This window comes from Syngnathus floridae, chromosome 12, assembly GCF_059516105.1.
Source record: "Syngnathus floridae isolate MCC-2025c chromosome 12, RoL_Sflo_1.0, whole genome shotgun sequence".
Lineage (NCBI taxonomy): Eukaryota > Metazoa > Chordata > Actinopteri > Syngnathiformes > Syngnathidae > Syngnathus > Syngnathus floridae.
In genome coordinates this window covers 10214842-10238727 of record NC_142424.1, presented here as the reverse complement: position 1 = coordinate 10238727, position 23886 = coordinate 10214842, and the positions used below count along the sequence as shown (strand labels likewise).

Sequence of the window (23886 nt, the reverse complement as noted above, 5' to 3'; positions counted from 1 at the left end):
AACTGCTCGATGACGGCTGGGATAGGCTCCACCAATGCCCGCGACCCCCGTGGGGTCAAAGCGGTATATAAAATGGATGAATGGAGTCATACCGACCCCACGTATGGATGTACACTATGTATTTGGAAGTTTATTTTTATCTTTACTTGTCTTGGCCCGTAGAGGTCACTGTTGTATAACACGTGTAAACTTAAACGCCGATTGCCGTTTGTATTTACAGCAATCGTGATCCATGAGCAGGAATCTGCTTCAAATAGTCAATTTAAATCTGTAAAAGAGGTAAAGATACTTTTTTTTTTACCTTGCGTGACCAGCATTCAGCAAAGTAGTCCATTGTTTGCAGTTTCACATAGGAAAAATAAAGCAAGCCATGTGTGTAGACGTATGGATTTTGTTAACATTTAAGTATAGTAAAATAGAACATTAATACACTCTTGTTTTACACATGTTTAGCATTGCTGTAATATTCAGAAATATTAATAATTCAGTAATTAGATTTAAATATGGCTGAATGTTAAGTCCAAGTTGTGATAGTGATTTTTTTATGGCAATACAAGTGTTGTCAGATTTTCTGCTATGATGAACTTTGATCAACAAATAACTTATTTAAGAAGAATTTATTGAACATTCTATAGTTGAATGTACACAACTGTGTAGTAAGTGGAAAAAATCTAATAAAAATCATGCAACGGGTGGGGGACATTAAATCAACACCAGGGTTAGCAATGTTCAATAAAGGAATAAAGAAAGGGGGGGGGGGGGAATCAAACTAAAGAATATAAATTACAAATCTGTGCAATGTGGTGAAAAAAAACAATGTTACAAATGCTAGTGGAAAAATAAGGCAAAAGTGTGGGGAAAAATGATTCCATGAGCTTGAGTACCAATATTGAAAATTGTAAACTATATCACTGAATTAAAACACAATTTGTTCATTTGAAAACAATACTTCTTTTCTATTGTGTTTCTATTCATTATACATTCTTTGCTTCTATGGCTGTGGCCAATGTACATGTATACCACTGGATAATAACATCCATAATAATATAAAATAATCTTCAAGACACAACGGAATGCATAAGTCTTTCTCTATAAAACTTAGTTTTGGCTCTGCTTTTTCTGAAAGTAGATGTTTTCTACTCTTAGTTGTGAGGATAATTCCTTTAGGATATGAACGTAGTATGAAGATTCACCAAATAGCTATCCTAGCTTGCATAAGCCCATGTTTGTTGATCAAAGATAATGTGACGTTCAGTAAAACAAGTAAAACCACAGACATAAAAGATCTTGAGGTTGAATCATAGTTTGTGTATGTTGCACAGCAACATTGGAAAAACGTCTGAATGGAAACACCAACTGTAGCGTACTCAAGTTTAAAAAGCGAGATTGTGAAGCACAAATTTCAGTCCTACTTGAGAAAGTATTTTTCAACATTCATCCACTGTCACTGGAAATTGCTCCTTTCACTTCATGTTGCTTTTTGGAACCAGGCACACATAGTTAGCAGAATATTTCACATAGTACGCCCCCCACTCCACCACCACCTATGTGTCTGACAATTGGATCACCAGCTCGTCAGTCTGTTGCTCACTGTCACCCAGTAATTCTGTTTCAGGCACGACCAAGTGCTCATTTTGCTCTAGCTCGATTTGGGATGCCCTGTCAACCAAGTCCTCATTGTTGGTCTTAGAGTCCTCAGTGAGTAAGGCTGCTTGCTCTGCCATAGAATTGTTGGAAGGAGCCGTGGTGACATAGCCTGTTGATGTGGAACCACTGCCACTGTGGTGAGAACTAGCTTTTGGAACCATCGGTGCTGGGTGGTGGTGCATGGGCATGGGTATTTGCATGGGATAGAAATTCTGCATGTACTGGTAGGCTGGCATAGGATGATAGCCATTGACAGGGATGTAGAGCTGTGGAGGGACCATCGGCCTATGCATTTGACTCTTCATTGGCATAAACTGAGGTTGATGGAAGGGGGAGGTCTTTTTTGGGCTAGTGTAGCGTGAAGCATTCACTGTGCTCATGCTGATATTGCTAACGGGGCTGGTGCTGAGAGAGCTTGTCTGGGTAGTGTTGCTGGTACCTGACGTTTGAGCAGAGTTATTATAATTTGAAAGACTCTCCCAGGAGCGCAGACGTGTGTGGATATCCTTAAAGCGAGGCCGCCTTTCTTGGAATTCACTCCAGCACTCCAGCATAAGGGTGTATATCCAAACTGGGCAGTCATCAGGACACTGCAAAACCTGGTGGCTGCGCACCATCTCGATCACGTCGTGGTTGGAGAAGCCACAATAAGGCTGTAGACCATAACTGAAGGTCTCCCAAAGCAAAACACCATAAGACCAGATGTCAGAGTCTGTGGAGAACTTGCCATACATCAGCGCCTCTGGTGACATCCATCGAATAGGCAAAGGGCTTGGCCCCATCAGATTGGAGTAGTCAGCTGAGTAGACATCTCTGAAGAGGCCCAGATCTAGGATCTTTATATTTAGCTTGTCAAAAACCAGAATGTTCCGGGCTGCAAGATCTTTATGAACAACCTGGTGGCTAGAAAGATACTCCATTCCGGCGGCAATCTGGGTAATGATATGAAGGAAATCTGCCTGCTCCAATGTCGATTTGACTGTTCTGTCATCATCTGAGCTAGCAACATCTGAGTTGGGAGAGCGCACCACAAGGTACTCGTGCAGATCACCAATGCTTGAATAAGTGAATACAATGCATTGTGGCTGCTCTTTGGTGATGGTACCCAAAAGACAAACAATATTTTGATGCTGAAGGTGAGAGCGGAGCATGGCCTCATGGCGAAATTCTTCACCGAGGGCGGGATCAACCTTGTCCTTCAGTGTCTTGATGGCCACCACTTGGGTCTGCTCGCCAGGCGTAGTGCCATACAGATGCCCTTTGTAAACTTTGCCGAACCGATCCTCACCAAGCTCCTCCATAAATCTTAGCGCTGATACATTGATCTCCCGCAGCTTTGCCTGTGTACACAGAAAAACAACAACAAAAACCAAATTCAAGTCCTCGAAAAATATGGCCAACGGTCAAATAAGTCAGACAAAGATACATGTGTTCAGTATTACTTTTGATTTTAAAATAGTTTTCGGGTGTCTAAATAAACAGTCTCTGACATTCTTTGATCAAAATACACACAGGATAAGGAATAAAAATATACATCACATCTGCTCTGATAAATGACTTGGTTTCTATTAAGCCCGTATCTCACAGAACTGAACGTGTTTACGCACATAGCAAATGTTGGTATTTCGTCAGGGTCCTTAAAAGGTTGTAGTCACAAACCGTTGTAAACAGTTTTTCTTGTCGCAAAGCAATTTTGGACATGTCAACTGGTCGGCACGTGTGCCTCACCATCCCGGGGTCGTGGGTTCAATTCCGGGCCCCGGCCTTCCTGCATGGAGTTTGCATGTTCGGTCCGTGCCATTGGGGTTTTTCAAGGGTGAGTTTTTTGCGGTATAGTTTTACTTATTTGGTAGTGTTTTAAATCTATTTGACCAACTAGTTAGCTAGTTTGCAATCTCATTTTGTTCATTGCTAAAATGGGGTGTGAGGCCAACAGCAAAGTGAGGACAGAGGCGTTGACAAGCTGGGCTTTATTGACTGACAGCTCAACAGTTGAATTTAATGCTCACTAGCTGTCTAAATATTCCCATAAACGCACCAACACTTGCAGATGTCCTACTTGAACGCAACGTGTTTTCACATGGCACGTGGACACGCTGCACATACTGTACACACGTCCCATATACTCGGAGGCAAATGTGGCCATTTTGTGTGCCCCATTCGTTTTGATTTGAAACGCTAAATTATAATTCCCTGTTCATTTTTAATTGCCAATTTGAATCTCCATTTGAGTCACCACCAATTTGTGCACCGTCCAAGTTCTAACACTGCATCTTTTGGCTTTAACATGATCTCTGTCTTGGGTGGTAAATTCCCTTATTGTGACATCACAGTTCAGCAAAATTCACAAAGGCTCGCTCATACAACATTCACAATATCTTTGCCCAAAATGCAGTGTGCTGCGGGATTTTGGAAATGGTTTGGTCTTTATTCAAGTCTTGCTATGTTTTCTGTCAATCTATTATAGTATCCGCAACAAGCTGCGGCAGGACGGGACTGCTCAGTCCTGGAGGCTCACACGCACACTGCCTGCAGTTTACCATGGATGCCAGTACATTTCCTCCTTGCATATTCTGTATGCCACGGCGAACCATGAAACTAAATTAAGCATGACTCAGCTTTAGTAAAGTTTTAGGCAGCGAGTGTAAGCTTCCAAGTACAGATAGGCCCTATTACATACTGTCAGGTCTAGTTCCATTCAGTGTTTTACTGCGGCGCTGACTGTTTCTCATTGCCACCCTAACTCCCATAATGTTTTATTTAAAGTTTACACTATGTTCTTTCCTTTATTGTCACTGTTAACGCAGTGTTAACTGTGAAAATCAGTTGGTGGCGGCGCGCACAGATGCAGCGGCCCAGCGCTCCTCAGCTGTTGGCAGTTTTGTAACTTTTTTTTGTAACTTTTCTTGTAACATTTTTAGTACTCATTCCATCCCTGCTTGTGACATGTGTGCAATACAGCAGAGCGGACCTGTTGTCGGTCGCAGTAAACACCTTCTGCCCGCAAAAGAACTTGATTCTCTGGAACACGATTCCCCCGGGGATTCGGCGGCCGCCAAGCGCGGCCGGCTTTGCTGTCCTCCCGCTGGAGTGGTGCGGGCGGCGCGGACATGGAAGGCGGAAGCGAGGAGAAGGACTAGCGGCCAGCTAAAAGCTGGCCCGTGCAGGCCAGTCATCCCCAGCCTCTTTCTTGCTGACGCCCGGTCGATGACAAACGGGACGGACAAGCGGAGCACATCTCACAGTCTGGAGTGCTGTGTCTGGTTGTCGTGGAGTCCTGGCTGGACCATTGCATCCCCAACACGGCTATCGAGCTAGCCGGCCATGCTGTCTTCAGAGCCGACCGAACAACAGACTTTGTTTTTGAGACCGCTTTTTAAAATCGAGAACTTCAAGATTGAGCAACAGCTTTTTTCATCAGGCTGATAAAACCATCACCCCAACCCCTGCTCATCCCTTGCGAAGACTGACCTAAGATTGCATTTTATCTTTATTTTATATTGTTTTATATACATGTATGTGCATGACCTGCCATGAGGAGCTGCCAAACAGATTTTCACAGTTAACACTGCGTTAACAGTGACAATAAAGGAATTCAATTCAATTCAATCTCTAGTGACAACTGCAGCAGGGAGGTGGGATGGACAAATGTGACACTTGATTGCCATGAATGTCCAGCGAGCTTTTTCAACTGTAACAATTGTTGATGACTACATCAACTACATCAATTGTAGCTTTACAAAATTGGAACATATCAGAGGTTTAACAGCAGCAATCCTAATCAGAATTTGTCCAACCTTAGATGATTCACTGTAGTGGAAATGTTGTACTCTTTTGTACGACAGCCATCCCACCTGGTGTTTGTGCTGGTTTAGGAGAGACATCTCCATGTCTTGGTTTGGTGAGCTGTTGAGCTGGCAGCGAGGAGGCGTGTCACTTGGTGCTTTTTGCTTATTTCGACACATGCAAACCAAAAAAAAGAGGCAAGCAATCACCAAAGGGATGGCGATTGCAGGGATTAAAATGAACAGAATCTCCTTTCTGAGGTTGTCTGGAGGCTCTGTGAATAGAAAGATGATAGCAAAGTAAGTTAAGTGGACGTTATATTCAAAATACATATTCGGCGAGCGTCCCATACACTTGCAGTCAACCACCTCTTTGAAAGTGAGAGCTACTGCTCGGGGACTGATAAATACAACGGGTTACCAATTTCATACACACTTCTGAGGTGACAAATTTGCTGAAGGGACCTTTAATTGGAAGTTAATAAGTCATTATATTCATGTATGTTAAGACACTGATCATGTTCACGATTTCTTACAATAATCAACGACATTACATACCAATATGTATAATTTTATTTCTTGAAATCTTTGCAAAGATTAACATTTTCAAAAGATCACTTCACTGGTGAGCTCCTCCAATACTATCTGGTGCCCACGGCCACCACGTTGGTGACCCCTGCCATACATAGTTTGCAGTCCTGGGTGGCCCTCATTTATCATAGCTTATTACTCCTACCCGCAAAATCCGACCTGACAGATGCATATTTCACTTCCTGCGCAAAGCGTATGACCTATCTCAAAAAAGAAAGAAAAAAAAAAATTTACAGGCATTAAACTTTTTCCTCCACATAGATGTTCACTATAGAGAAAAGGTTTAGCATGGTTGAAAAAAAATGACCAATCGCCACCAAAATTCGTGTGCACATCACGTGCACTTCTCCCCAAATCAATGTCTGAAATGATCAAAACAATCATACCAATATGATTCATGAGCTGGATGAAGTGGCTGGGGAGAGGGAAGACTGGGAGTCCCTCCTAAAGCTGCTGGCCCCGCAACCCGACCCCGGATAAGCGGAAGAAGATGGATGGATGGATGGATGGATGGATGGATGGATGGATGGATGGATGGATGGATGGATGGATGGATGGATGGATGGATGGATGGATGGATGGATGGATGGATGGATGGATGGATGGATGGATGGATGGATGGATGGATGGATGGATGGATGGATGGATGGATGGATGGATGGATGGATGGATGGATGGATGGACATTACCATCTCCTCTCTGTCTTCCTCGTCATATGTGCGCACTCAAGCTTGTTGTTTAAGGAGGAGGACACTTAAAACGGAACCCCTAACCCTAACCCCCAAATTTCCCTTTGTAATATGTTCTGTGCAGCCCAAACACAGCTTTCTGATTAATGTTTTGTTTGTGGAATATGAATTACATCGGCAAGATCCACCTTTTCATCAGTCTCAGGGGTCAGCCATTTTGCCACTTGCTGTGACTCAGGTCACAACCAAACACGGCTTACCAGCTTTCTGAAGCTGAGCTGTCCATTGGTTGTACAAATGCTTAGCAAAAGTTAAAAAGTTAGAGAATCACTGTTTCGGTGCAATGCAAACTGCATGATGTTGCAGTGTTAGGTATGCGTTTTTGATAGGGATGTCCCGATCCCGAGATCGGATCACCCCAATCGTTTCCTATTTTCCGGTGATCAGAGCTCGGCTAAATTAGCTGATGAGTCGTGCCGATCTTTACGGCAAATGCCGTAAAGTACCCTCTATACCAGGGGTGGGCAATTAATTTTTACAAGGGGCCACATGAAAAACCTGAGTTGTGTCAGAGGGCCACACCTACGATAACTTAAACCTGCTCAATTTTCTTCCATTGTAAAATGCACTAAATTATTTATTTTAAATAGTTGGTACTGGTAATTAGAAGAATACAATTATTCTGTTTATGTTTATATTAAGCTATGTGAAATTGTGGTGTAAAGGTCAAATAAAAAAACAAAAATCATTAATCAGTACAATTTATTCTTAACTTCTTTAACTTTTCCTCAAATGACAAAGCCGCTGCATCTCTGGGTGTGAAGTTTGATAAAAAGTCCTTGTTGGGCTTGCAGTTTTGCTAGCAATGCATCAGCCTCTGATGCGCCCTGTTTATCAGACAGATGTATTTTTTCTCATGCTTGGTCATGTAGTGGCGACTCAAATTATATTCTTTAAACACAGTGACCTGTGTACCACAAATCAGGCACATGGCTTTACCTTTCATTTCTGTAAAGAAATACTTGGCAGTCCATGTCTTGTTGAAAACACGGCGCTCCTTGTCAACTTTTATTTTCTGAGGGTCAGCACACGTTTCTCGGGCAGCATTACTTTGCACTGTTCACCTTCACGCACAGCTCACATACACGTACGCTACACAAAAGTGCGACGCCTTTCAAAATAAAAGCGAAACGGTTGTATTGTACGCACGATTCTAATTTTTTTTTTTTTTAAATTACGATTGGCCTCATGCGGGCCGGACAGGGACGCACAAAGGGCCGGATGTGGCCCGCGGGCCGTAATTTGCCCAGGTTTTCTCTATACGGTTGACGATAGCTGCGCAATACAAACTGTGGAGTGCAAAGCAAGCATATCAGACGTGTGGAAATATTTTACTCTCCAGAGTGAAGACTGTCCTAAAGTTACTTGCAATGTCTTCAATATGGCAATTTCAAGAGGAGGTAGCAACAGAGGTAGCTACATCTAACACCACAAAATTGATTCGTCATCTGAGGACAAAACATCACAATGTGTATGAAGTGTTTTGTAAAGCTGCAGATGGAAAGGTTGCTAAACCAAAGCAACAAACGCTGGACGCTATGAGGAGAGACAAATACTCCAAGGAAAACAAGAGGTCAAAGAAGATCACAGAAAGGTTGGTCGAGTTTATTGCAACACAACCAGCCCATCTCAGTAACAGTTGGATAGCACTTTCTGTGCCAAGTCAGTGTTTTTCTTTTTACTTTTGTCTAAAATATTAAACTGAAGCTGACCTTTAATTCTCAGTAACATTTTGATTTCATGGGATTTACAATAATAATAGTAATGTTTATTGATGGAATTTTAGTCTTATAAAAAGTTGAGTTACTTGCTCAAAATATATTTCAGTTTTATACATTTCAATACTAAAGGGAGAACATTGGAACGGGACTCACAATCGGATCGGATTTGAGGTTAAAATATCGGATTGGGATCGGAGGCCTAAAATGCTGATCCCTAGTTTTTGATGGTGCAAAATGTTTGAGAAAGGCTGCTTTAGTTGACAGCATGATACTTACTGCAAGGTTGAATATCACAAAGGTCCACTCTGACTCGAGGGTCCAAAGTAAAGCACCAGGGAGCCTGCATCTGGCCTCCTGGGTTTCGGCAGTAGTTGTGGCTTGCCCATAGTTCAGGGTAGTCTTGAGACAGATAGTGAGTATGGGGGTACTGACTGCTCCATGGCTGGCAGTAGTGACCGGATTTAGTGGTGCTGACAGTGCCCCTGTAATCAGCCCCGCTTCCATTGTAGCAGCTGTGGTCTGTGGGGGAATCTGTAAAACACGTTATGGGTAGGACACTATTTTGCCACGATGCCTGCCTATCATCTTGAATGACTACTTTTCATCTTATCAACTTACATGGGCCGAGTTTTTCTGGTGGCACTCCGATTCTCATACATGAAGCAGCATCACGTGTTCCTGGGTGAGGTAGGAGGTGACAGCTGGGAAGCTCTAACTGCATGAGGATCATGGGATTGGATCTGGCAATAGTGTATTCAGCATGGCACAGGTCGTTCTCCAGGGCCTCACACTCATCTCGACAGAGTTGACGTCGCCGAGGACTCCGGGAGCTCTCGTCACACAGAGGGAAGACGTAGTAGCAGAAAGAGGGGATGGCAAATTTGGAGCACTGATCCGACAGATGAGTAGAGGTGCCAATCATTGTGAAGGCAGCTTAGAAAAAAGAAGAGATGTGCTTACATTGTTTTACTGACCAAATGATTACCAAAACACAAACAACGGGTGCTTGGATGTTTAGAATTGTAATCAAAAATATATTTTTTCTACCGGTGATGCGATTTTCACTCTCGCCCTGCATCTGTAGAGATTCCACATAAATGCTTTGGTTGCCAATGAAGCGGGCACAGGCAATGCCACGGTATGGTTGGCAAAATCCTTTTTCGTGTGACCTTAAAAACACAGCACCAATGATTACTTAGTTAACTGTTTTTTTTTAATGTTAAGAGTGATTTAAAGCAAATCTGACAGAATCAAAGTTCCTGAAGAATTCTTAAAGTAATTACGATGGTGGTACTGAGGAATTGCTAAAACATCAATAAACAATTATTTTTACTTCATCATGTATGAAGTGACACAGAATTCTGGAGAATATTTTTCGGAAAACATACAGTGGCGAAGTCTGTACATTGTACAAAATATTGTTTTTTTCCCATCCATCCAGCCGCCCGTTCGAACGCCTGCCCGCCCGTCCGTCCATCCATCAATCCAAACCACCCCACCCACCCAAAAAGTTATCTACGTAAAAGGGCAGCTTGGCAGAGTCCAACCATTACCTGTAGAACTCGTAGTTAGTTCCAAGAATGTAATAACAGGTCACTTCTAAAAATAGCACACCAATAATGGGACATTTTAACTTGCTAAGAAAAATTACACATTGATACAGTAACGTGTAATCACTAACGAGCGGACACTGTCATGCCATCATGTTTTGTGGGTTATTGTTGTCTTGTCTTTTTGTCGTATTGTCTCTTCCTGTTTTATTGTGATAAGTAACTCTCCTCTCGTTTCAGTTCGTGGATCCTTCCTCTGTGCGTCAGTCTGCTTGTCTTCCCTGATCCTAATCGTGTGCACCTGTGCCCTTGATCCTGATTGTTTGCACCTGTGTCCTTACCCTTCTGAGCGTATTTAGTCAGCGTCTTCCCCTTGTCTTGTGCCAGTGCGTCTTGTCGTGTCAGGAGAATTAGCGATCACGTAAGCTGAAAGAGACTTTTGAATACCTTGTCTAGTTTTTTGAAGAACCTTTCTTATTCTTGATTTACCCAGAGAACTGTTTAGTTATTTTGTTTTTTTGCCTGGATTTCCCTCTTCGAGGTGATTTTGATTTTTGTCGGATCTCGCCTGTCAAGATAAATTCCTGAGTTTTTCGTCACTCTGCATCCTCCTCCTTGATCCAAGTGTAACAGACACGTAGACAAAAACAGTCTCTTCTAATAGAAGCAGCATTATTTTCCATCTAGAACAGCTATGACCGATCCTTGTATCTAGTGAATGTATTTTTGAGTCTTTGGTTCCTTTTTTAAACCCACTAAGAAGATAGCATTGACATTGAAATGGTATGAATTTTCCAACAGTATTTCTTAACTAATGCAACTTTTTCGAAAGTTCAAGTATACAAAGTTTCCATCACTACAAAAACATGACCAAACATGAGGAAGTAATGGTTCTCAATCTGTTTCACAAAAAGAAAGAGTTCACTTACGTATGATCTGGCCCATGAGTAGGCATCTGCCCTGTGGATTAACATGATCAAACATGAATTCACCTTTTACAAAAATGCATCAGTGATTGACACGATTATGCATGCTACTTAAAAAGTTGTGAAAAAGACAAATAGAGATACTGATTCACTGTGTAAACAAACCTTACCCAGTTTGACATAAAGGACGCCTGTGGCATAGATCACTTTGTAAGCATTGGAGGCAACACACTGATAATAGCCAGTGTCTGTAGTGTCAAGGTCGGTGATCCTAAGCTTGGATCCAGCCTCAGTTTTGCGGACAGTGATACGTCCCTGCTCCTGGACAACGGGGGCATCATTTTTAAGCCAGCGAATCATCGGTCGTGGATTACCAGACACTTTGCAGTGCAGTGTTGCTGTCTGGCCCTGGAAGTGTGTGATATTGTTGACTGGCTCCAAGAACTCAAGGAAGTAACCTTGACAAAGTGAAATACAAAAAAATATCAGTTAAAGTGATGCAGAAAAAATCTTTGCGTAAGGACAACGTCCAAAGTCTACGTTTTGTGGTTTTGTGGGAACACAATCATTCCCTTTGATTGATTAATTGATTGATTGGTCATGTAAACATATAACAAGAAAAAACAAAACCAAATAGAATAAAGAAACAAAAATTAACAGATATCCTAGTTGGGGTGGCTGTGGATTAGTCGTCCAGAAGGTTGGCTGATGGATTTGTGCTCTGCCTGAATCATGGGTCGTTGTATCCTTGGGCAAGACACTTCACCCACATTGCCTTCGGTGCCACTCACACTGGTGTATAAATGTTTGGTTGTGGTCAGAAGGGCTGTAGGAGTGCACTGGCAGTCACTGTCAGCCTACCCCAGGGCTGCTCTGGCTACTTAGGTCGTTTATCGCCACCAGAGTGTGAATAGGTGAGTCGTGTATGAATAATACGTCTAATATGAGCACTTTGAGAATACTATAGAAAAGTGTGATCTAAATCAAATGCATTATTATTATTAAATCAGGATCCATTTTTGTTGACTAATGTCAAAATCCAACCCTAACGTTCCCGTCGTGAGAGGTGGTAACAGGTCAAGCTGGCAAATAGGGCAATGGTAAAGCTCATGGGCCCATCACCCATGTAGTGGATTTAAAAACGATTACAGAAACATTGATGAAGGAAAAAAAAACCCACAACCTAGGAGATGTAGACTCTTCAAGGATACAAGCTGAAGAGGAAATGAAGCCGCATGCTGAAAACCATTTGGAGAGGGTGCGGTGGAATCTGCTATCCCCTAGGAAACCGACAAACATAGCAACCTGGAACATCAGGACCATGTTCGCAGCAGGGAAAACAACAGTCATTGCTGTGGAGATGAGAAGATACAAGGCTTCCATCCTTGGCCTATGCAAAACCAGCTGGACCCAGACAGGTGAAGTCAAACTAGCCAGTGGCGAGTACATTCTCTACTCTGGACATGCAGAGGAAGCAGCGCCATACACAGAAGGAGTGGCACTCATGCTCTCCAAAGAAGCACAACAGGACCTCATCAGTTGGGAGCCCATCAGCTCAAGAATTATCACTGCAAGGTTCCAAACCACCCATATAAGAATCAACCTTCAAATCATACAGTGCTATGCACCTCCCAACAATGCAGAGGAGGAAATGAAGGATAATTTCTATAACCAACTACAACATCTACTCCAGTCCAGGAAGGAAAAAGACCTAACCTTACTCATGGGCGACATGAATGCCAAGGTGGGAAACAACAACAATGGATACGAACTGGCCATGGGAAGACATGGACTTGGCACCATGAACAAAAATGGGGAACGATTTTCAGACATATGTGCTGGCACCAACCTGGTCATAGGAGGCACCATATTCCCCCATAAACACATTCATAAAGCCACCTGGATATCTCCCGACCACACTACCGAAAACTAGATTGACCACATATGCATCAACCGGACGTTCAAACGGTCTCTCCTGGATGTGAGAGTAAAGAGGGGGCAGATGCTGGATCAGACCACCACCTACTGGCTGCAAAACTCCAACTCAAGCTAAAGCGCCGCAATACCCCTGCTGGGAACAGAACAAAGTACAACATCCAGCTCTTCCAGGACATTGGAACAACCGAGCTGTATAAAACCACCCTCCAGAACAGGTTTCAAGCCCTGCAAGAACAACCAGTGAAGGAGTACTGGAACAGCCTGAAAAGTGTATGGAAGGAGACCTGTCTGGAAGTTTTAGGGAAAAGGACAACAAACCATAAACCTTGGCTGTCAACAGAAACCTGGAAAAAAATAGAAGAAAGGAGGGCAAAAAAGGACACTAAACAAATGCAAGGCACGAGCGAGAAAGGCCGCAGCCCACAAGGACTACGAGGAAGCAAACAAGGAAGTAAGGAAAAATGCCAAACGGGACGAGAAAAACTACATTGAGGCACTGGCTAAAGACGCACAGGAAGCAGCAGCACAAAACAATCTCAAGGAACTCTACATGACCACCAGGAAACTAGCTGGGAGGTGTCACGGTCGGGTGGAGCATGGAGCACGACGACCAAGTGCAGCTTGGACCAGGGTTTATTGAGGGAAAAGGGAAGTGGAACGAGGCATCGAGGGAAACAGACGAGAACTGGCAAACTAATAACATGACAGACTGACCGACAGGGATGGCAAACAAAAACAGACTCGAAACAGACAGGAACCACAAGGACAGCAAACGGGACGACATCGGGAACCAAAAAGACCTCATGACAGGAACACACAACGTAAATCCAACACCGAACAACCACAACCAATGATCCGACAGGCAGTGAGGGGCAGACAGGACTTATATACACGACAGGTAACGAGAGGCAGGTGGGAATAATCACACTGATCATGGGCACACAGGAGGGGAGGGGCGAGCACACAGACAGAAACCAAGACAACAGACACATAGTGGAGCAGTTGGGGACGATACGTGACAGAACCCCCCCCACAAGGGACGGCTCCCGACGTCCCCCAAAAAAACCCCAAACAACTTGGGAAACCGAACCGCACTCGGGCGGCGACTTGGGGAACCGAACCGCACTCGGGCGGCGACCTGGGGGAACCGAACCGCGCTCGGGCGGCGACTTGGGGAACAGAACCGCGCTCGGGCGGCGACTTGGGGAACATGAACCGCACTCGGGCGGAGACCTGGGGGAACCGAACCGCGCTCGGGCGGCGACTTGGGGAACATAAACCGCACTCGGGCGGCAACCCTAACCTGAACCGCACTCGGGCGGCAACCCTAACCTGAACCACACTCGGGCGGCAACCATAACCTGAACCGCACTCGGGCGGCAACACGAACATGAACCGCACTCGGGCGGCAACACTAACCTGAACCGCACTCGGGCGGCAACCCTAACATGAACCGCAATCTGCGGCAACACAAACATGAACCGCACTCGGGCGGCAACCCAAACATAAAATGCATTCGGATGGCGACTCTGGAAGTCCGTACAGCAATTGGCGGCGACTCCGGAAGTCTGTACCGCGATCGGCGGCAACTCTGAAAGTCCGTACCGTGATCGGCGGCATTTCAGAAGGCGTGGCTGTGCGTAGCGGCAGGAGCCATCACGCGCCGCAGCAGTGGGAGTGGAGCCAGGTGCAGCTGGCTCAAAGTCCGGCGACAACCGCGGGTCCGGCGTTGCTGGCAAGAAGTCCGACGACGGCCGTGGGTCCAGTGACGCCGGGGTGAGGCCCGATGGTGGCCGCAAGTCTCATGGCGGCCGCGGGTTCGGAGTCGCGGGAGCAAGTTCGACGGCAGCTGTGGAGCCCACGGCGATGGAACCTGCTCAGACGTGGATCGGGCGTCGCAGTGGGAGCTGGTGGTGGAGGAGGGTCCAAGCGCTGGTCGTTTTGGTGGTCGGATCATTCTGTCAGGTTCAGGGGTGGAGCATGGAGCAGGACGACCAGGTGCAGCTTGGACCAGGGTTTATTGGTGAACTCAAAAAAGGCAAACTGACACGACGTAACCACAATAACATGGATGACTGACCGGGACGTGAAACCAGACGACATCAGGACATGGCGACACCAAGACCGGACGACAACAGGAACCAAAAAAGACCTCATGACAGGAACACACAACGTAAATCCAACACCGAACAACCACAACCAATGATCCGACAGGGAGTGAGGGGCAGACAGGACTTATATACACGACAGGTAACGAGAGGCAGGTGGGAATAATCTGATCATGGGCACACAGGAGGGGAGGGGCGAGCACACAGACAGAAACCAAGACAACAGACACATAGTGGAGCAGTTGGGGACGATACGTGACAGGAAGTTCAGACTTCAACACACAAATCCGGAATAAAGAGGGACGACTCCTCACCACCAAGGAGGAACAACACCAAAGGTGGACAGAGCATTTCAGCGAGCTGTTGAATAAACCACCGCCTGACCAAGTAATAGAGATCTCATCAGCAGCACACCAACTCAAAATCAATTGCGTCCCCCCAACAAGATCTGAGGTAAAGAGGGCTATCATGATGCTCCGACGTGGCAAAGCCGCAGGGCCAGATGAAATCCCAGCAGAGGCCCTACAGGCGGATGTTGAAACGACAACAATCATGCTCCACACACTCATCAGGAAAATATGGGAGGAGGAAGAAAACATACCAGCAGACTGGAAAGATGGGCTGAGTGCTGTCATCCCCCAAAAAAGAGACCTTAGAGACTGCAACAACTACAGAGGCATCATGATGCTATCAACACCGAGCAAAGTCCTAAGCCGCATCATCTTAGGAAGACTACGGAAAGGGGTTGACGAGGAGCTCAGAGAAAATCAAGCTGGTTTCAGAAATGGAAGATCATGTATTGACCAAATTGCTACCCTTAGGATCATTATAGAATAATCGAGAGAATGGAACACCCCGGCTTACGTAAATTTCATAGACTTCGAAAAGGCATTTGACAGCGTAGACCGGAAGCTATTATGTAGTTTAATGGCACATTACGGAATAGCCCATAAGTTCATCAACATCATCAAAAGCTTATATCAGGACATGCAGTGCCAAGTGCTGCACCAGGGACCAACACAGAAAACATTCACCGTGCTCACTGGAGTGAAACAGGGATGTCTACTTTCCCCCTTTCTATTCCTCCCATGCATTGACTGGATCATGAAACAAACTACCCACAATAAAAAGACAGGCATCCAATGAACTTTGACAGAACAACTAGAAGACCTGGACTTTGCTGACGATATTGCTCTACTCTCACACAGCCACCAACAGATACAGGAGAAAACTCAACTACTCGAAAAACAGCAGCAGGACTGGGACTAAAAATAAATGGAGCAAAAACCAAAGTAATGCGAGTAAACAACAAAAACACAAACCCCATTAACCTCAGGGGCTGCCCACTGGAAGAGGTAGGCAAATTCACATACCTAGGAAGTGCAATTGCAGTGGACGGTGGAACAGAGGAAGATGTGACATCAAGAATAGGGAAAGCAAGAACAGCATTCAACATATTATATAAGATCTGGAAAACCAAAACCATTTCACTCAATACTAAACTCAAAATCTTCAACTCCAACGTCAAAACAGTGCTGCTATATGGATTAGAAACATGGAGGACCACTAAACACATCACCGCTAAACTGTAAACCTTCACAAACTATTGCCTAAGACGCATCCTCAGGATCTTCTGGCCCAACCGCATCAGCAACACAAGCCTATGGGACCGCACCAAACAAGAAACAATAGAGATACAGGTTTTGAGGAGGAACTGGAGCTGGATAGGACATACCCTGAGAAAAAACAACTTGGCTATAACCAAACAGGCGTTAACATGGAACCCACAAGGCAAAAGAAGCAGAGGGAGACCCAAAAACAACTGGAGAAGGAGCACAGAGCTGGACGTCAAGAAGATGGGACTGTCGTGGAAACAGCTGGAGAAGATGGCACAAGACAGACGAGGGTGGAAACTCTTCATCGATGGCCTATGTTCCAAAAGGAATGAAAAGGCCTAACTAAACTAACTAATGTCAATGAGACAAAAATGTAGTTTACAAAATAAAGACTGGGCAAAAAGCTTTAGACATTTTAGTTCACAAGCAAAGATGAGATGAAAATGAATGAATGTCTTTTTTTAGCGTTGATTAGCTTGACTCAGTTCTCACGCGATTCACGTTAAAACAATGCCAGAAGGTGAGTTCTTGTGTGATTCACAGCAAAATCATGTTTGGTGGCGAGCCCTCACACTATTCATGGCAAAATCACACTTGGTGGCAAGTTCTCGCGGTAGTCATGGTAAAATCCCGCTTGATGGTCAGTTCTTGCACGATTCATTTAAAAAATAACCGTAGGTCAGTAAGTGAGTCACAGTTCACAGTTGGTGGTTGTTTATCATGTAACATAAAACCAATGGCTATAATGTGCTGCATTTAGCCTAATTCTTCCTCTCACGAACATTAAGGATTCTTGTAACTTTCAAGAATGTTGCTATACAATTGTGACCCAAGAAAATATGACAACAGACATCCGGAATGTTTTAATCATTACCCTCAGATGGTATAAATGAAGGGCAACAAAGAGACAATTTTTACCTTCAAGCGTCGGAGCAGCTCCACTCTGAGATTCAGCCAGACCTTCTGCATCAATTGAGAGCCTGGGGTCACCTGCAATATAGTCACAGACACTTGTTAGTGATTTATGAAACAGATCTATTACATGTTACGGCTTTGACTGATTGTTTGCCATTTTCATACTATGTACTTGGGTCATTTTAGTGGCGACAGAGCTGACCGTGTGAACAGAGTGGCACAACAATAATATTTGAACCTCAATTTAACTGAATGGATTTAGTGGATTTCAAATTTAACTGAGAGAAAATAGTCCAGCTCACTCAAAACACCCCTTTGTACAGATTATGTTGCTTCCAGACTTGGTCACTGTTGTTTACTGGCATTGTGGCTCGATCAATAGATAGAATAATGGTACACGTATTTCTGGGCTGTGCCGCTGTTTTCACAAATAAACAGCAAAACTGTTTTAGGTTGGCAGGGGTGATGTACCTGTCAAAGACAATGGATGCATGGACAAACATTGTAGCCTTGTTAGCAGGATGACAGTTAGATCAAAGGCAGGTGAAACATTGACATCTATGTACGTATGTATACATACATACATACATACGTACATACATACATACATACATACATACATACATACATACATACATACATACATACATACATACATACATACATACATACATACATACAGGACTGTTAGATAAATTGTATATATATGTTATCATGCGTTCCCTAATGAGTACTTATTAATAAAGTTATTGCACAGAATGCTTGCTGTTTCGCCTTGCAGACATCACCTAGTCCACAACAAGTCAAACGATGCTGTCTGGAGCTTCCTGACCTTCTACACCTCTGGGAATCCAAGAAAGTTGTTGATGTCTGCACATGCCATTTTGTCTTTGCACTCTTTTCACATGACTACTTTGTTTCACATAGCATTTTGTCCTTGCACACTTTTCGTTTCTCATGGGATCCTGTCTGCAACTTCTAGTTTCACATAGAATCTCGTTTCTTCTCTCATAGTGTAATCGGATTGATGTAAATCTGGATGCACTCCTCGTCAGAAAAGACTCAACATTCTGCCTCACTGGTTTTGTCTGCTGATCCTTTTGCTCATTCTGAACCTGACAGAGACTGTCTCAGAAAATTAGAATATTGTGATAAAGCATTACGTCCTGGCCTTTTGGATCACGTTGGCTGCCTTGCACTACTCCTCCTGTACTTTTGCACTATATACTGACTGTCTGCTGTATGCTCCGTTTCAACCATGTTGCTCTCATTTATTCATTGCTCTTATTTATTCATTGTATGTGCTTTTTGTATTGTTTACTTGAATGTTTTGTTTGTCCGTGGACCAATATAATATAATATAATATTATATACCGTATTTTCCGGACTATAAGTCTGCTCCAGCCATAAAATGCCCCAAAAAATGAAAAAAAAAACATATATAAGTCGCTCCGGAATATAAGTCGCATTTTGGGGGCAATTTATTTGACAAAATCCCACACCAAAAACAGTCATGAACGAGCAACAACAGGCTAAACGATAGCAACAACAGGCTAACTGCACTGAACAGAACTTGAAGGCCCTGCAGCGCATAGTGAATACGGCTAGTAAGATTATTGGTGCTTCGCTCCCCTCCCTGAAGGACATTTACACCTCCCATCTCGCCCGCAAGGCAACCTCGATTGCCAGTGATGTGAGTCACCCGGCTCACTCTTTGTTTGACCTTCTGCCCTCTGGGAAGAGGTACAGGAGCCTGCGCTCCCGCACCACCAGGCTCGCCAACAGCTTCTTTCTCCAGGGTGTTAGGGCCCTGAACTCGCTACCCCCTTCTGCGTAGCGTGCGGCACTGTTGCGCTATTTTCGGGAATGTCTGCTGTACGCGCACTTGCTCCTTTTTTTTTTCTGCTCCTCTTATTTATTTATTTATTGTTGTGTTATTTATTCATTATTTATTCAGCACGCTTTTGTTGTACTTGTTTACTTGTTTGTCTGTTGTGAGCCATGTCTTGTCACCGTGGGATAGGGGGGAACGAAATTTCGGTTTCTTTGTGTGTCTTTGGCATGTGGAGAAATTGACAATAAAGCTGACTTTGACTTTGACTAAACGATAGGTATGCTAACGTGACAAACACAAACAAAGAGCTGAGAACGGGCCTGACGTAACATATAGAGTGATTAAAGACAACTATTACATGAATAACATGTTTATAAAACCATCGGTGTCACTCCAATTCATTAAATAGCAACAACAGGCTAAACGATAGGTATGCTAACGTGACAAACACAAACAAAGAGCTGAGAACGGGCCTGACGTAACATATAGAGTGATTAAAGACAACTATTACATGAATAACATGTTTATAAAACCATCGGTGTCACTCCAATTCATTAACTAGCAACAACAGGCTAAACGATAGATATGCTAATGTGACAAACACAAACAAAGAACTGAGAACGGGCCTGACGTAACATATAGAGTGATTAAGGACAACTATTACATGAATAACATGTTTATAAAACCATCGGTGTCACTCAAATTCATTAAATAGCAACAACAGGCTAAACGATACGTATGCTAACGTGACAAACACAAACGAAGAGCTGAGAATGGGCCTGACGTAACATATAGAGTTATTAAAGAAAACGATTACATGAATAACACGTTTATAAAATCATCGGTGTCACTCCAATTCATTAAATCCATCGATCGTTCTTTGTCAACAATGGGTGCGCGCGGCTGAGGGCGCTTGCACTTCAAAATATTCCACAGGCTCATATAACGATAGATAAACTATATTTCAAATAACTATAATATAAGCCAATAATATTATCAAACTATCCGTGCACTTTAAATCCATTAAATCCATCGATCAAATTCCTCGTCCTTTGTCAACATTGCCGCGCGTGCGCCCTGACGTCAGCCTCGTCTTTATTCCACAGATCTAGTATATAACTATATTGTAGCGTTAACAAAGTACAAGGATAGACGTGGGTTTAGTAAACGACTCTTTATTAAACAAAACAAACTTCCAAGCGTGTGGCGGCGTGGACTTCCAGACACGAGAGCTCCATGGCATAGGACCGGGCGTGCGTAATGGCCATGTCCGAGCCCCATGCACCGTTCGCGGACAGCCACTCGGCCGAGCGCCGGCCCCCGACTCAGTAGAGTAGGACCGGGCGTGCGTAAACGCCATAATAGTTTTTCAAACCTTCTATGTCACTCCAAATCCTCAATTCCTTCAAACTCTTTGTCCTTCGTGTCACTTAGAAATGATCACCGCTAATGATGCCGGTAGTCCTTACGTGGGTACGTTTGTCCTTTATGTAAACAACCGTCGCGCCGCGCCGTGCCACTGATGTCACTTGAAATAGTAATCTATTGGTACATCACGGTTCTCCAAACTTTCTTTCTGCTGCTCGATTACTTTTTTCAGCTGCATATTTTACAACTTGAAGTTTGTAACCTGCAAAATCTGAGTTTCTTTTTGGTGCCATTTTTCTTAAGCCCACCCAGTTGATGAGTCACGGCCAACGGTGAAATTTAGAGCGCCCTCATCCAGTTTCTTCTGAAAATATAATTTTTTTCAGATGTAGTTTTTTGTTTTGTTTATTTGGTTGTTTTATCAAAGTCAAAGTCTGCTTTATCGTCGATTTTTTTTCATATACTAAGACACACAAAGAGATTGAAATTACGTTCCCACTATCCCTCGGTGAGATAGTACACATATGCATACAAGCAACACAAAAAACCCAAGAAGGCACAAACAATGACTAAATAAGAGTGTTGAATAAATGATAAACAAATAATAATAAATAATAATACATATAAGAGGAGCAAAAATGGAGCAAGTGTACATACAGCAGGCAGTGGACTTGGATATGGTGCTTTAAAGTGTTAATTGCTTTATTTGATGTTTTCTCTATTTTTTTATGTTTTGAATATGTTCAAGATGAAGCTATAAAAGCATGTGAAGTGATCAACTATACTAAAAATAACATGGGAAGTGGTCAACTATACTTGTAAGTGATGTCTTAATGATCAAGTAAAAAATTGTGAAAAAACATACACAACACAAACACAAAAAACCCAAGAAGGCACAAACAATGAATAAACAAGAGTGTTGAATAAATGATAAATAAACAAATAATAATAATAATAAATATAAGAGGAGCAAAAATGGAGCAAGTGTACATACAGCAGACAGTGGACTTGGATATGGTGCTTTAAAGTGTTAATTGCTTTATTTGATGTTTTCTCTATTTTTTATGTTTTGAATATGTTCAAGATAAAGATATAAAAGCATGTGAAGTGATCAACTATACGAAAAATAACATGGGAAGTGGTCAACTATACTCGTAAGTGATGTCTTACTGATCAAGTAAAAATCTTTGAAAAAAAACATGTATAAGTCGCTCCTGAGTTTAAGTCGCGCCCCCACCCAAACTATGGGGGGAAAAAAACGCGACTTATAGTCCGGAAATTACGGTATATAATATATCGTTTCACCGTGGGATAGTGGGAAACGCAATTTCGATCTCTTTGTATGTCTTGACGTGAAGAAATTGACAATAAAGCAGACTTTGACTTTGATAAAGTTCTTTATTTTCTGTAATGCAATTAAAAAAACAAAAATGTCATACATTCTGGATTCATGACAAATCAACTGAAATATTGCAAGCCTTTTATTATTTTAATATTGCTAATCATGGCATACATCTTAAGAAAACGCAAGTATCCTATCTCAAAATATTAGAATATCATGAAAGAGTATACTAGTAGGGTATTCAACTAATCACTTGAATCGTCTAACTCGAAACACCTGCAAGGGTTTCCTGAGCCTTGAAAAACACTCAGCTTGGTTCAGTAAACTTAATCTCAAGTATGGGGAAGACTGCTGATCTGATTGCTGTCCAGAGGACCATCATTGACACCCTCCATCAGGAGGGTAAGACACAAAAAGAAATTTCTCAATGAGCAAGCTGTTCACAGAGTGCAGTTTCAAAGTACATCCACAAAAAGTCTGTTGGAAGGGGGAAATGTGGCAGGAAACGCTGCACAACCAAGAGAGATGACCGCAGCCTTAACAGCATGGTGAAGAAAAGTTGCTTCCAGAACGTATGTTTGTAGTACCGTACTGGCCCGAATATAAGATGATGTTTTTTGCATTGAAATAAAAGTGGGGGTCTTCTTACATTCGTTGGTCTAGAGTTCACTTGTGCACAGCGGTAAGTTAAAGGTTGCTGGTATCGACTGAGTATGTTGCTGTGATCGTGTGCGTCTTTGACAAAAAGTAAGTATATACATTTCATTGTTACTACTGTCCACTGTTGTGCCGTTTGTCCGATCGCGGTTTGCTTCATGTGCGCGCCGTTTGATTGACAGCTCCGGCACGCTCCTTTAAGTTTGCCTCGCATCGTACTAGTAGCCGTTACGCAGTGGCACGGCGACTAACGGTCGCCAGCAAATGTATTTTGTTGTCTCGATGATTTATGTTTGGTGTGTTGCCGAGAGTGTTTCATATATGGTTATTTAGTATAGCGGAACTGTTACGCGGAGTTAGTTATTTAATGTGTGCCGTTTACTAGTGTTGTGTGACATCAGAAGTTGAGCGTTGAGCGCTGTATTTCTGTCTGTTACAGAGCCACACACACCACAACATACCACACACCACACCACACGCTTCATACAATAATCACACACCCAAAGACTCACCAATGTGCACTACACACACCTGTTCTCACATCCTTACGACCAAACACATGCCTATACCCTTTTGCCAGTTTGCCTATATGCCCCTATGAGCCACAGTGCCTGTTACCTTTTTGCCAATACTTCAGTAAAACAATCAAAACTGAACCACATCTTCCCTCCTGTGTTCTGACCGACACCCGGGGGTGAAAAGAGCATAACCGTCCGAGCCAACCCCCTATACAGTCCTCAGGCTCCCCAACAATAGCAGTAGCAGTTTGCATTATTTTATTGCAATGTTTTTGCTTATTCAGATTTGTTTCAAGACTACAGTTAGTTAGACTTCACTTTGATGGTTAATGCAGTTATTGCAAATTTGTTGTTTTATCACAGTAGATTGGTTTATTTACATTTCAAAAACCAAAAGCCATTCATTTACAAATGTGATTGCACTTTAGTTTACATATGCAAATGTTCAGATATTAAGATGTGATACAGTTTTTGCGGGCTTTGAATGAGGCATAATAAGATGCTTTTCCTCTCGAATATATTGTTATAATCGTTTGTTTCAGATGTAATCGTTTTCTGTATAAAAATTAAATTTGGTGTTCAGAAAGTCTTTTTTCAAACTTCAGTCTTGTAAAAGAGGGG

The 23886-nt window shown here is 43.1% G+C and overlaps 1 protein-coding gene across 2 annotated transcripts in view; it reads right to left on the bottom strand.

Moving 5' to 3' along the window:
- Window positions 1-602: 602 nt before the first annotated feature.
- Window positions 603-23886, bottom strand: part of ror2 (receptor tyrosine kinase-like orphan receptor 2) — a 57309-nt gene continuing 34025 nt past the window's right edge. For both annotated transcript variants that reach the window (XM_088393025.1, XM_088393026.1), the window contains exons 2-9: window positions 17550-17621; window positions 11140-11427; window positions 10973-11003; window positions 9541-9662; window positions 9112-9426; window positions 8770-9024; window positions 5502-5707; window positions 603-2987 (exon numbers count right to left, since the gene is read on the bottom strand). In XM_088393025.1, the coding sequence (XP_088249151.1) occupies window positions 1545-2987; window positions 5502-5707; window positions 8770-9024; window positions 9112-9426; window positions 9541-9662; window positions 10973-11003; window positions 11140-11427; window positions 17550-17621 (2732 nt within the window). In that variant the 3' untranslated portion in view covers window positions 603-1544. The remainder of the gene's footprint in view (window positions 2988-5501; window positions 5708-8769; window positions 9025-9111; window positions 9427-9540; window positions 9663-10972; window positions 11004-11139; window positions 11428-17549; window positions 17622-23886) is intronic.